Consider the following 14154-nt stretch of genomic DNA (forward strand, 5'->3'; position numbering starts at 1 on the left):
GAAGCTATTCTATGCCCATCACGGTTGGGGGCCCTGTTGCTAGTATTAACTCCTGCTGATCAATTACTATTCTTTGACGCTTACATTCACGTTGCACTCAGGGCCGGCTCCAGCGTTTTTGCCGCCCCAAGCGGAGGCAGAGTGATGGTGCGGCCGCCGAAGGAGAGTCGCGTCCCGCCGCCGGATTGCGGCCCCCAGAGCCTAACATCCTGCCGCCCCTTTACATTTGCCGGCCCCGGTTGCGCTTCATGCGATGCCTGCCCAGCTCCTCCTGCAGCAAGTTAGTTATTAGGCTGTTCAGCATCAGAGAGCAGGAGCTGCCGGCAGCTCGCAGGGGAGCGTCCGCGCTCAGCCAGCCTCCAGCCCGTGCTGCCCAGCGGACGCGCTGCGGGCTGCTCTGTGCCAGGCAGTGCACCAGCGAGGCGCGGCCCCCGTGCGTCCCGCAGAGCGCGCGCGCGGCCCTGGGCGGAGGCTGCTGGCCCCTTAACTGGTCCCTCCTGCGGCCACGCGCAAGCGCACCACCCCCGCTGCACCGGCGGAGACGGGTGACTGGAAGGTCCTCGCGCCGTGCCCTGCTTGGGAGGGGGGAGGAGAATGGCGGGGGAATGACATCATCGCTGTAGTTACTGCGGCGGCTAGGCAGGGTGGGACTGGACTCAGCGAATTCACGGCCAACGGGCAGTGTTGGTGTTAAGCGGGCGGGGCGGGGCGGCGGGTTTGTTTCACGGCGCCACCGACCCGCCTCCTCAGGCTTGGGAGAAACCATCAAAAAGACTCTCAGCCGGGAGGGGCGGCACAGACACACGCACGGCTCCCCGCCAGCCTGGGGCCGGGGGCCGCGCACCGATACACACAAAGCTCCCCCCCAGAAACGGGGAGGGGGCGGCACAGGCACGCTGTGTTTGTGTGTGCCGCCCCGGGCTCGGGGGGGGGGCTGTGTGTGTCTGTGCCGTCCGTCTCCCCAGGCCTCTGGGGTTGGGGGCGGCACAAACACACACACAGCTCCCCCGCAACCCGAGCCGGGGGGGGGCGCGCGCACACACACACACACACAACACAGCTCCCCCGCAACCCGAGCCCGGGGGGGCGCGCGCGCACACACACACACACACACACACACAGCTCCCCCGCCAACCCGAGCCCGGGGGGGCGCGCGCGCGCACACACACACACACACACAGCACCCCCGCAACCCGAGCAGGGGGGGGGCGCGCGCACACACACACACACACACACAGCTCCCCCCGCAACCCGAGCCCGGGGGGGCGCGCGCGCACAACACACACACACACACACACACACAGCTCCCCCGCAACCCGAGCCCGGGGGGGCGCGCGCGCACACACACACACACACACACACACACAGCTCCCCCGCAACCCGAGCCCGGGGGGGGCGCGCGCGCGCACACACACACACACACACACAGCTCCCCCGCAACCCGAGCCGGGGGGGGCGCGCGCGCACACACACACCAACACACACACACACACACACAACAGCTCCCCCGCAACCCGAGCCGGGGGGGGGCGCACACACACACACACCACACACACCAGCTCCCCCGCAACCCGAGCCCGGGGGGGCGCGCGCGCACACACACACACACACACACAGCTCCCCCGCAACCCGAGCCGGTGGGGGCGACACACACACACACACACACACACACAGCTCCCCCGCAACCCGAGCCGGGGGGGGGGGCGCGCGCACACACACACACACACACACACACACACAGCTCCCCGCAACCCGAGCCCGGGGGGGGCGCGCGCGCACACACACACACAAACACACACAGCTCCCCCGCAACCCGAGCCGGGGGGGGGGCGCACACACACACACACACACACACACAGCTCCCCCAGCCCAGAGCCCCCGGGGGGAGCACAGACACACACCCCCACGCCAGAGCCCGTGGGGGGGGACACACAGCTCCCCACACGCAGAGCCCAGCTCGGAGGCGGACACGGTTCCGCCCTGTCGCCGGGCGCGGGAGGAGCCTAAGCCCGGAGACACAAAGCCCTCCCGGGCTGCAGGCGGAGCCAGGCCGGCCAGCGCGGAGATCGGCCCGCCCAGCCGGCTGCGAGAGCAGAGGCTGCAGGCGGGCCCTCGGAGCAGGACCCTCAGGGCCCCCACACTCTCCCCGGCCGCCGGGGGAGCCCAGGTCCCGGAGTAGCTCGAAGGGCGCAGTCTGCTCTCCGGGCCACAAGCGGGGCCGGGAGCACAGCCCGGTGCTGCAGCACAGCCCGCCCCTGCCCCCCGCTAGCCCGGGGGCGTCGGAGCAGCGGATGCCCTGTGAGCTCGCGGCTTAGCAGCACCATCCTTTGCGAGGGGCGCCGCCGGGTCTTCGGCGGGGGCAGCCGCGGGGGGCGGGCTGAGCCCGGGCTGCAGGCTTTGTCGGACAGCCATCGAGGCGCCTCCGATTCGAGCGTGGCTGCGATTGCCTTTTCCTCCCCACGGGGGGTTCCTTTAGCCGCTGCCCCGCCGCCGCCGCCGCCGCCGCCTCCTGGGATGTGACGCCGGAGGGATGGAGAAGATGGAGCAGGGCAAATGGCAGCAGCGCATCTCCCGTTGCAGAGGAGGCTCCGAGGAGCAGCAGCAATGCAACGGCTCTGTGGTGGGCTCTCCGGGAGACCCGAGCTCTGCCGCGGGGGAGACGGTAGGGCAGTGATTGCTCACAAACCCAGCCCTGGTTTTGTGTCCAGGAGGGCCTGAACAGCCGCTGTGATTTGTATTAATCCTTTGATTTTTTTCTGATGAAAATGGAGCCGGATTTGTTAATGACTCTCTCGGACCCAGGGAGCAAATCGGAGCGGGCATCGCTGCTGACTCTGTTTGCCGAGCAGAATGGGAGGTATCTCATCATGGAGCAGAGAGGGCAGCTGCCTAGCCCAGACCTGGTGCTGGTCCCCAGAGAGACGCCCCCGGACGCCCCTTTATTCCTGGGGCCCTCTTTACAGGAGAGGGAGAGTGGGTCAGTAGTGCTAGAGCAGGTTTTGGGAGAGATGAAGCTATCCGGGCTGGATCCTACGCTGCTCTCAGATGGGCCCATTGAGTATTTATACCGCATGGAAAAGCAGGAGAACGGCCTCTTGGACCAAGACACGACCGACCCAATCAGCCACCTAGTACACGAGTCAGGTGCGGGTGATAATCATCGTGGTTGCCCCCAGAGTGATTTTGATTTAAACCTTTCTGTCGTGCAGGGTGCACTGGCCTCTGCTCAGATCACAGACTTGGAGAAGCAATTCTTCTCTCTCGTTCTGGACCAGGCTGTTTCTTCACCTCTTCGGGATTTACAATTTAGGAGTGCTGGGCTAAGTCCAGAGGACTCAAACACGGGAGAAAGCTTTCCTGAAAGCAGCGAAAGCCTGCAAGCAGAAGGGGAGTTTTACTTAGGAATGGAGACCTCCCAGGAGGAGAGCCACTCTGAAGGACTCACTCCAACTTCCCCTTGGACTAAAGAGCCAGAAGACTATATATCCCAAAGCTGCCAGGAGATGCTTTCCTTAAGTACCCAGGATTTCTCCCAGATTGACAAAGAGATGGACCTCTTCCCCGCTTTCCATTCCTCTAACAACCTGAGCCAGTCCCCGGAGTTTGCCCAGCCTGATTCCATAACTAATGACTCTCCAGGTTGTCAGGAAGACGAGCCCCGTCTCCGAGCTGTATTTGATGCCCTAGACCGAGATGGGGATGGCTTTGTGCAGATAGAGGAGTTTGTTCAGTTTGCTACGGTCTATGGCGCAGAACAGGTAATATTAATTTATCATCTGTATTTCATGTAGGCCGACGTGCCTGTGAATGGTTACTCTTTTCACTCCTACTAAGGTACACTCTGTTCTGTTGTTCAGGTATGTTTCTCTTTTGTGCATAAAAATAGTGTATATGTATTGTAAGTCTTATGTACTGTAAGACTTCAGTATTACATTTCCTATAATGAACTTTCAATATGTGTTTTCCAGCAGTGTATTTATATAATGTTAACGGTCTGCCTGAGGACCCTCTTCTGTAGTCCTGACTTGGGCAAAGCTCCTGTTGACTTTGATCATTATCCTAACCCTAAGAGGGGGTCAATAAATTGACAAAAGCCAGCATTACACTTGCACAGTGCTGAGCTCCTCCTATTGTGCTTAAGTATTGTAGCACGTGGTATTGTATGTCAAATTAGCTGCTGTTCTAGTTTCATGTGAATTTTAGACACAGATTGATATTCTTATTTTTAAAATGTCTTAAATTGCCACTCACATTTCCTATGATTTCTGTTAATTTCTCTTTTATGTTTTGATGGGGAAAACAAATGAAAGCTTACAACTGGGGCCCTTTTGTTTGCTAGTTATGGGTTTGTAGGTCCTTCTTAATTTGCATCTGTTTTCAGTAGCTTGATCTCTCAGCCTGATGGATTTAACCAGTTAGTTATTATTGAGAGGATCTGTAACATACTCATACTCTTCTTTACTTGCAGAATTTCTGAGTGGGCTCCCAGCTCTATGAAAGACAATTTGTTGATGCATTAATTTACGAACCCTGTCATTGCATTTTAGACTTCTTTGCTTATCCAGGCCAACTTCTTCAGATTATTCATATTAAACCAAGTATTTAGGTAAAGAGTGTGTACAATGGGGCCTTAATAAGCTTGATACACCTCAGAATTGTGGCAATTAGTAAACACTTGCATGTGTATCATATAAGGCACCTTCCTGATGAAAATAAAGTAAAAATTTGACAACTGGGAGTTTTAAAAGCGGTCCATTTGAAGCATTGCTTTACCTACTTTTTACCATTTGTCTCAAAGAAAACAAATCAAAATGAGCTAAAGGTCAAGCACATGTTTGCTAATGAAGTGTTACAAACTAAACTTAACTTAGGCCATTTGCTGCTGTTTGTGGACACTAGTTCCTGTATATCTGCCTGATTATTTTAAACACAATAGTAGGTGTTAAGTAGCTCAGTTTTTGATGGGTACAACTTTGTGTGTTTTTATTTTTTTTTTTTAAGCCTTTTTCTTGTTTCTGTTGTATTGTACCATGGTGAGTTTGGATTTCGGTCTATCCCTTTGTAGCAGATCAAATGTGGTATGGTGTAATACAAAGCCACCTGGTATGACCCAAAATGTGAATTAACAGCTGAGGTTTCCTGCAAGGAGGAAGAAATTAGTTGGTTGCTATCTCCAGTTTTGGTTTGTATTGATACCTACATAAACCTAAAACTATATATTCAAAATGACATTGCATTTTTGAGTGTGCATGTATCTTAAATCGAGTGTTTATCCAGTGAGGAGATTTACCTGGTCTTCTGTACAGACCTGATGCATAAAGATATAATTTGAAACAGTACACAATATCTTGAACTTCTGCAGGAGAGAAGTTGTCTATAATCTTGTTCTCTAATTTAAGAAAAACCCATTGTTTTTAGAAAAAATCCATATAAAAGCAGCAGCAAACCAACGTGTCCTTTTCTTGTAAGTCACAAAAGGGAAGGGAACTCAAGTCTGTGATATACTGGGATAAGGGATAGTGTAAGTCTGTTACCAACTTGTTACATGCCTAAATAGGTAGCATAATAGGAATGACAAAGACGAAGGAAAGTTATAAACAAAACGACACTTCTGTGTAGCTTCATAGGAAGGAGCATTTGCTTTCCTAGGCTTAAGTCATCTATTTGAAAATTTCATAGCCTCTTGCAGCCCCCAAAGGATATAGTAGTAACAAGACCTCCACTTCAGAGAATGAATTACTCTGTTTTGTTGTCCTCCCTTCCCGAAGTCCACGCTTGGATAACTCTCTCTCCAAAACTCTTGGGTTGGTGGGAGGGTTTGCTGAAGAGCCATGTGCTCTTCCCATTGTCCCATCCGCTGCTCTGCTTAGTACAAGAGCAAGGGACAAGTCGGAGTCCTAACCCTCTAGTTGTCACATTATGTTTCCATGCACATATTTAGATTGTACTTGGAAGTACAAGTTGTAAACCACATCCTAATGGAAATCTGTGGAATACTAGAGTAGAAGCTGTAGTCCTTGCTTCCTTCCTTCCCCTTGAAAACTGCAGAATTTTGATTAAACTCTTCCAGCGGGCTACTTCAGAAAGGAGTCTGGAGGTTTCTTTGCTTAACGTATTCTTATAAGGAAATATAAACACTCACTCTGTGAATGCATAGCTAAGGCAAAATACTGCCAGAACTTAAATACAGCGAACTTCATTTAAAAATGTTTACAGTAAACATTTCGTAATGTAATTCTAATAGGTAGTAGCAAATCTTTTTGGACAAAGTGGTGTAAAATTATGAAACGCTCAAGCCCACAGTAGGAAGAGGTATTTGGAATTCCTTGCCCTCAGGTGTGTATTCTCTATCTTGTCTCTTTCCAGAGACAATATAATTCCTACAACAGGGTGCAGACAGTCCCTCCTTCCAAACTTGGTCCTCAGTTTTGGTAATATACTTGGTAAACCCATTACAGGTTGCTCACAACTTTTTGTTGTTGTTGTTGTTGTTTGTTGTTTGTTGTCTTGGGGATGAAAATTAAAATGGAGCCTAGCAATCTTAACTTGTTTAACTATATAGATAATATATAATCACATGACAGTCTTCCTATACTAAGCAATCCAAATCAATAGAACATAAGGGCATACCAATTTATGTGCAACAAATGTGTTTGGTTTTTTTTTGCACTTGCTAACAGTGCAATTCAGTTTGAACTTCATTACAAATTCATTTAAGATGAAGAGTTGTTGCTGTATCACCTTGCTCAAGTCTCCCAGCCTTTCTGTGCCTCAGTTTTCCTATCTGTAAAATGGGAATAACACCAAGTGTTAGGGATGTTAATTAAAATGTGTAAAGCACTTTGAGATCCTTTAATTTCTCTAGCATCATCTATTCATAGTGCTATTTATTACTGTCTGATCAGTGCACCAGCTTACACCGAGGCAGTGTCTTTTCAAAAACTATCATGTTTCAAACATGAGACAGGATGCAGAGTTCTATTTTCATTCTGTCTTGTGATCCTAGATCAAACATGCTCAGTTTACAAGTTTTCTTTTTTTAAGTCTATCAGCCCCCAATCCCCCCCCAACCTCATCTTAAAATCTGAACATCCTGCTTTGGTCCTTCTGGGTGAGCATGATCAGTGACAATGCTGAAATGTATTATAGTGCAGAGGTTCACCTTTTTCTTTCTTAGGCCCTCCCAACATGCTATTAAAAACCCCACAGCCCAGCTGTGCCATAACTTGTTTTTCTACATATAAAAGCCAGGGCTGGCGGTAAGGGGTACCAAGCGAGCAACTGCTCAGGGTCCCACATCACAGGGGGCACCGTGAAGCTAAGTTGCTCGGGCTTCAGCTTAAGCCCCGGGTGGTAGGGCTCTGGACTCCAGGCTGAGGTCCTGTGCAGTGGGCTTTGGCTTTCTGCCCTGGACTCTAGCAAGTCTAACGCTGACCATACTTGACGGACCCCCTGAAATCTGCCTGTGGGCCCCCGCACCCCTGGCTGAGAACCACTGTAGGTGTATAGCTTGTATATAGAAATGTATTTCTTGACACATTCAACATTTACTTCTTGGAACAGCAAGTACTGGAATGTAGAACTGAGACCTAAGTAAGGTGCAGGAATTGGTTCAAGAAATAACTTTAGTTGAGCTAATAAATAATAGTGTAGTTAGGCTCAATGGCCTTGTAGTAACAGTTGACAGGAGCAAACTAGCATTGTGACACTGAAATTTACTAGAGAGATTAAAAACAAAGGAAGCTTGTATTTTTTTTTTAAAAAAGTACTAAAATCAAATGTGAGGAAAATAAAATCATAATGTGATACTTAAATAGCCTCTCGACTGTATCGGTAATGGAGTTGCAGATGGCATGCATTCCTCTGAATAAAAAGAAGCGGGAGGGCAAGGAAAAACAGTATGGCTAAATGAAAAGGGACAGGCGGTTATCTGCTATCCTTAGAACATGTAAATCCAGCCCAAGTGAAACTAATGGACAGGAACATAAAATGCAAGGTAAAATGGAAATTAGACAGTATAAGGGGGAATTTTAAGTCATAAACAAGAATCTTTTTTTTTAATTTAATCTATCTAAAAATCAGTACCAGGACATTTTCAAGACCATTAGTGGGTCTACTGGATTACTAGGGAGTAAATGGAGCTATTAGGGAGGATAACGATCTTGCAGAGAAGAGAAATGACTTCTTTGTGCCAGCCATCACCACAGAGGATGGTAGAGAGAGATCTGCTTTTATCAATAAAGATGAGGTACTGAGAGAAATTGAGATGTAAAAGAGGAGGCACTGGAATCAACTAATAAAATTTCCGAAAAACAAGTAATCGGAACTAGGATTCACTCGAGTTCTGAAGGAACTTAAGTATGGAGTGGCTACAAAAACTTGCAGTATCTAATAAAAATTGATAACTATACAGAAGGACTGGAGGTAGGTGTATCTCTTGCTATCTTTAAAGAAGGTGCGAGGGATGGTACTTGGATTTAGACTGCTGAGTTTACTGCTGTGCCAGATTAGTTGATTGAGGCAATAATTTAGTTATAAAACCTAGATAAATATCAAAGTAGAGGGACAAAGTAGCTTTGATTTTTGTGGAAAAAAATGTCTGTCCAATCTATTAGAATTCTTTTGAGCATGTCATCAAAATAGTGAATAAAGGAGAGCTGGTGTGTATTATAATTTATTTAGGGTATTCAAAAGTTTTTTGGCAAGGTTACTTGAAAGACTATTAAAGGAACTCCGTAGTTATGGGGTGAGAGAGGGAAAATATTATCATGAATTAGAATTAAGAGATGGAAAACAAAGAACAGGAATACACTGTACATTTTCAAAATGGTTAAAAAGTTAGTAGAGTACCCCATGGATCTGTACTATGAGAAGTACCTTTTCGTGACTTTAAAAAGGATGAACTGTGTGATGGCAACAATTGACAATGATGCCATTGGTTAGCATAGTGCAGGCTGGAGAACACTGGAAGAACTCTAGAAGAACATTAAGCAGTGTGCCTGGATAGCATGATGTCAGATGAAATGGATATCAAAAGCAAGGCAATACACATTTAAAGGATAATTGAACTAGTCATATATTCTGGACATTTCTAAATTTCTTATGTGGTTATGGTTTAAAACCTGGTACAGCTTTATTTTAAAAAATAAAAAATAAAATTTGTCTTTATCTTTTTTAAAAAAAAAAGTTAGGATAAAGAATGGGAGAGAAAAATACTAAATATTTATAATGCTATTTCATAACTCAACAACATGCTTTCACATGGAATACTGTATTCATTTTTGGTCACCCTATTTCAGAAAAGATACAGAGAATAAAAGGGGTCCACAATGGGTGATGCCTAAGATTAGAGGCATGGAAAGACTTTATTATGGGGAGAGATTAAACAGCTTAAAACTTGAGTTTAGAGAGGAAATAAATGAGGGGATGTATAGTTATATAAAATGAATGGTATAGAGAAGGTTAATTGGGTGTTCCTATGTTCTATCACTGTACAAAAACAAGGGGATGCTAATCAAAAATACCAACAAATTAAAAACTCAGAAAAGGCTTTTATGCAATGCACAATGAACCCATGTAAATCGTTGCAGCAAAGTGGAACAGGAACTTTGTATTCTGACAAGTTGTTTTTGTTTTATATGTTGTGATTTGAAAAAAAATCTTATTTTTGATCCAAAAGATTACTGGTTGGAGGCTTCTCCCTCTGAATAGAATAAGAAAAAATAGAGATGGAAAAGGCCTGTTACACAATGTAATCTATCCATCTAGGTTAAATGAAAGATTAGCCCCTACAGTTTGTCTAGTCTAGTTTTAAATGTGCCAAGCGATAGGGCTTCTTTGCTTTCTCTCTTGGGAGTGGCCTGCATCCTCCACCTTACTGTGTGTATTTTTTTCTTCTTCCTGATAATGAGCTTATATTGTATCCCATCACTCCTAGTTAGATCCTCTTGTTATAATCTACCCGGGCCCTTGATGTTTACATCCTTCAGATATTTCTTGGGTAACCATATTGCTTCTCTTCTACTTCCACATGAGCTGTCACTTAGTCCAAGCTTTGCGTATTTAGTACTTTTCATCTTTCCTCCAGCCCATTTAATCGGTTCTGGATGCTGTTCTCTGAATTTCCTCCAATTTGTCAACATCTCTTGTAATGAGCTTCCCAGAATAGAAGGTAATATTCCTGGTTAAATTGCACCTGGGTGTGGTGTCACTCTGTATTCTCCAGTTCACATTTCTTTGTATCCACTGCGCAGCTTACAACATAAAGGTATAACCAAAAAACTAAGGATCTGCACGTTAGTCTGTGAAATAGAGAACATGGACTGCATGCAAACATTCATTCTTTTTTGTATTCCATCAGAGTAAAACTCTTATTTCAAGACTTATTGGTCATTGTTTATATGCTAGATGGGTGCCTAGAGTATAGTCTGACTTGAATCACTGCTGATACATCTGTATTTTGCTCTGTTTGATTTCACTTACTGTATTTAGATTTAAATCAGTGCCCCCAGAATCTAATTTAGGGAGAATATATAAAAATCTGTAGATGAACCTTAATTCTGCAAACTTCTTCTTTCACAAAGTCAGACAGAGAGTTCTAGTTACACAATGAGCTAATATTTCTGTCTGAAGTATATGAAAACAAGTGGATTCTTACGCCATCTAAATGTGAATGACACTTACATTCCATCTGAACTGCCACTGCAACAACAACAAAGATTTAAATGGTGATTTATTTTGGTGTTGCTTTTTGGGAATGGAACTAGAATTCCAGTGAGAGAGACATGTTTTGTGTGTAGGAGAGAGAGACAGATGCACAATGCCTACCTTGCCTCTGAACTGTTAAGTGAAGTGTGCGGGTGATACAAAACTTCACTTTTCTTCTTTATTCTTTTGTCAGTGACAAAACTTCCATTAACTTTAATGATTCAGCTGTTCCCAACATTCAGCTGGTTTGGCTGAAAATCTACCATAGTGGTTAGTCTGCTTTTTTTACCCCTTCAACAGGCATTACATCATTATTAATAAAACATTCTATGTAGAGGAACTCCAACAGACATGGATCTCTCTCTCTCCTGTGACAGGAAAAGCACTTCAGTGTGGAATACTCCAAAAATATCCAAATTATATCATGAGAAGTTTATGGTTATTGCCAGCTAGCTGAAAATGAAAGTCGCTCTTTTGAAATGATAGAGGCCTTATTTAAAAGAGATTCTTATTATGGAATATATGTATTAGGAATATGGGGAATTTTTTTAACTTTAAAAGCATCACTTTTCAAAATGAACAAAGCAGGTGGAGAAGTGTATAGTATCAAAAACAGATCTCTCTCAGTGCACAAACGAGGCAAGGAACTGCAGGAGAAAGAGGTTCCCTCTGGTTAAAGAAATGGACAGGTACCTGGGTTCTGACCATCACTCTGTCAGACTTTATATATGAAGTTAAGCCAATTTAAACCAGAATTTTTGAAGATTGCCACTAATTTTTGTCTTAAGATGTCTGGATGCCTCCCCCTCCCCCATGAAATGGATCCATTTCCCTACCTCCCAAAGTTGTGGGATAGATAAACTCAGTAGTGTTTGGGAGGGGACAGAGTTGTGCAGTGAGAAATGAGGAATATTGAAGGGATGTGGGGGTCCTGGACCTCTCTGTTGTGGGGGGGAATTCAGTAACTGGTTGGGAATTGATCCTTGGGGAGAGGAAGAGGAGCAGAGAGCATGGCGACCTTTAAAAAAGGGAAGAAGGAGGATACAGGGAACTACAGGCCAGTCAGCCTCACCTCAGTCCCTGGAAAAATCATGGAGCAGGTCCTCAAGGAATCAATTCTGAAGCACTTAGAGGAGAGGAAAGTGATCAGAAACAGTCAGCATGGATTCACCAAGGGCAAGTCATGCCTCACTAATCTAATTGCCTTCTATGACGAGATAACTGGCTCTGTGGATGAGGGGAAAGCAGTGGACTTGTTGTTCCTTGACTTTAGCAAAGCTTTTGACACGGTCTCCCACAGTATTCTTACCAGCAAGTTAAAGAAGTATGGGCTGGATGAATGGACTATAAGGTGGATAGAAAGTTGGCTAGATTGTCGGGCTCAACGGGTAGTGATCAATGGCTTCATGCAATAGCTTCATAAATGATCTGGAGGGTGGTGTGGATTGCAAGTTTGCAGATGACACTAAACTGGGAGGAGAGGTAGATACGCTGGAGGGTAGGGATAGGATACAGAGGGACCTAGACAAATTAGAGGATTGGGCCAAAAGAAATCTGATGAGGTTCAACAAGAACAAGTGCAGAGTCCTGCTCTTAGGACGGAAGAATCCCATGCATCGCTACAGACAAGGGACCGAATGGCTCGGCAGCAGTTCTGCAGAAAAGGACCTAGGGGTACAGTGGACAAAAAGCTCGATATGAGTCAACAGTGTGCCCTTGTTGCCAAGAAGGCCAATGGCATTTTGGGATGTACAAAGGGGCATTGCCAGCAGATCGAGGGATGTGATCTTTTCCCTCTATTTGACATTGGTGAGGCCTCATCTGGAGTACTGTGTCCAGTTTTGGGCCCCACACTAAAAGAAGGATGTGAAAAATTGGAAAGCGTCCAGCGGAGGGCAACAAAAATGATTAGGGGACTTGAACATATGACTTATGAGGAGAGGCTGATGGAACTGGTATTGTTTAGTCTGCATAAGAGAAGAATGGGGGGATTTGATAGCTGCTTTCAACTACCTGAAAGGGGGTTCCAAAGAGGATGGATCTAGACTGTTCTCAGTGGTAGCAGATGACAGAACGAGGAGTAATGGTCTCAAGTTGCAGTGGGGGAGGTTTAGGTTGGATATTAGGAAAAATTTTTCACTAGGAGGGTGAAACACTGGAATGCCTTTCCTAGGGAGGTGGTGGAATTCCTTCCTTAGAAGTTTTTAAGGTCAGGCTTGACAAAGCCCTGGCTGGGATGATTTAGTTGGGGATTGGTCCTGCTTTGAGCAGGGGTTGGACTAGATGACTCCTGAGGTCCTTCCAACCCTGATATTCTATGATTCTATGATTTGGCCCTGGATTTCTGCTGTGCAGAGAAGGGGAAGGTAAGGACCAAGGGGCAGGTAAGGACCAAGGGGCATGGAAAACATGGGCTGGGCAGCAAGAAAGGTGTGTCTGTCTGAGACTGGCATAGAGAACTCTGCCTTTTTGGTGAATGTGCAGGAGACAGATTGTCTGTCTGTATTTCATCTCCCAAGTCCCAATCCAGGGACTTGACAGACAGATTTCAATTCCTGGCTCTGCCACAAACTTCATGTGTGACATTGGCCAAGTCACAACTTCTCTGTGCATCAATTTTCCTTTTCTGTAAAATGTTTGGGGGGGTACTTCTCTACCTTTCCAGGATGTTGAGGATAAATTCACTAAGCTTTGAGGGGGTGCTTGGCTCCTGCAGTGATAGGGGGGGGGGGGGGCAACATGATCATTGGCTGTGCTTGTGGGTTGTGGTAAGGGCCTCCTCTGTCTGCCAGCCTTATGCTCACTGGGGATCCCTGGGCCCTTCGGGGCTTCTGAGGGGCTCCCATGAGCCTTAATAAGCTCTTTGGGGGGTGAGCTGACAAGTCTATTTTGTCTTATTTAGGAGCCAGTTTCAGTTGATTTGGAGCTTAGAAAACTGGGTCCTTTGAGGTAGGGATGTCCTTGTGTCTGTACAGTGCCTAGCATAGTGGGCCCCGTTCTGATTATGGGTTTTAGGTGCTACCCCAAATGTTTAATAATTTGGCCTACAGATCAATTAACTGTTTAACTTGCAGATCAGTTAGTCATGTCTGCGGGGCTGGCAATTAGAAAAATCTGCTTACTTGTTCACTGAAGAAACTTGCTGTGGACTCGATGAGCTGGAAGAAACATAGGTGCTCATGTTGCCGTTTTTAGAGTCCCTTTTCATATTACAACTGCACTAGCTGAAATCTGGGAATGAGCTGGGGGAGAGAGAGTGCATCTTTTCAGATTTATTCTTGATCCTGTGTTCCCCAAAGTCAGTGGCAAAACTATTGACTTTAAAGGTGCAGAATCAGGCCCAAGTTCCCTACCCTTTTTAAATTCCTTTTTTGTTCCTTTGCTCAGGATAGAATGTTTCTTCAGGCCTTGATTATATGGTAATGGGTACATTAGAAATGCCTTAGA

General features: G+C 46.4%; 1 protein-coding gene across 1 annotated transcript in view; it reads left to right on the forward strand.

Annotated features, from left to right (window-relative positions):
- Window positions 1-1933: 1933 nt before the first annotated feature.
- RAB11FIP3 (RAB11 family interacting protein 3) overlaps window positions 1934-14154 on the forward strand; it is a 177127-nt gene continuing 164906 nt past the window's right edge. Inside the window, 1 exon segment of the mRNA XM_038419921.2 lies at window positions 1934-3758. Within this exon segment, the coding sequence (XP_038275849.1) occupies window positions 2760-3758 (999 nt within the window). The 5' untranslated portion in view covers window positions 1934-2759.

Source organism: Dermochelys coriacea, chromosome 10 (assembly GCF_009764565.3).
Source record: "Dermochelys coriacea isolate rDerCor1 chromosome 10, rDerCor1.pri.v4, whole genome shotgun sequence".
NCBI classification, from domain to species: Eukaryota; Metazoa; Chordata; order Testudines; family Dermochelyidae; genus Dermochelys; species Dermochelys coriacea.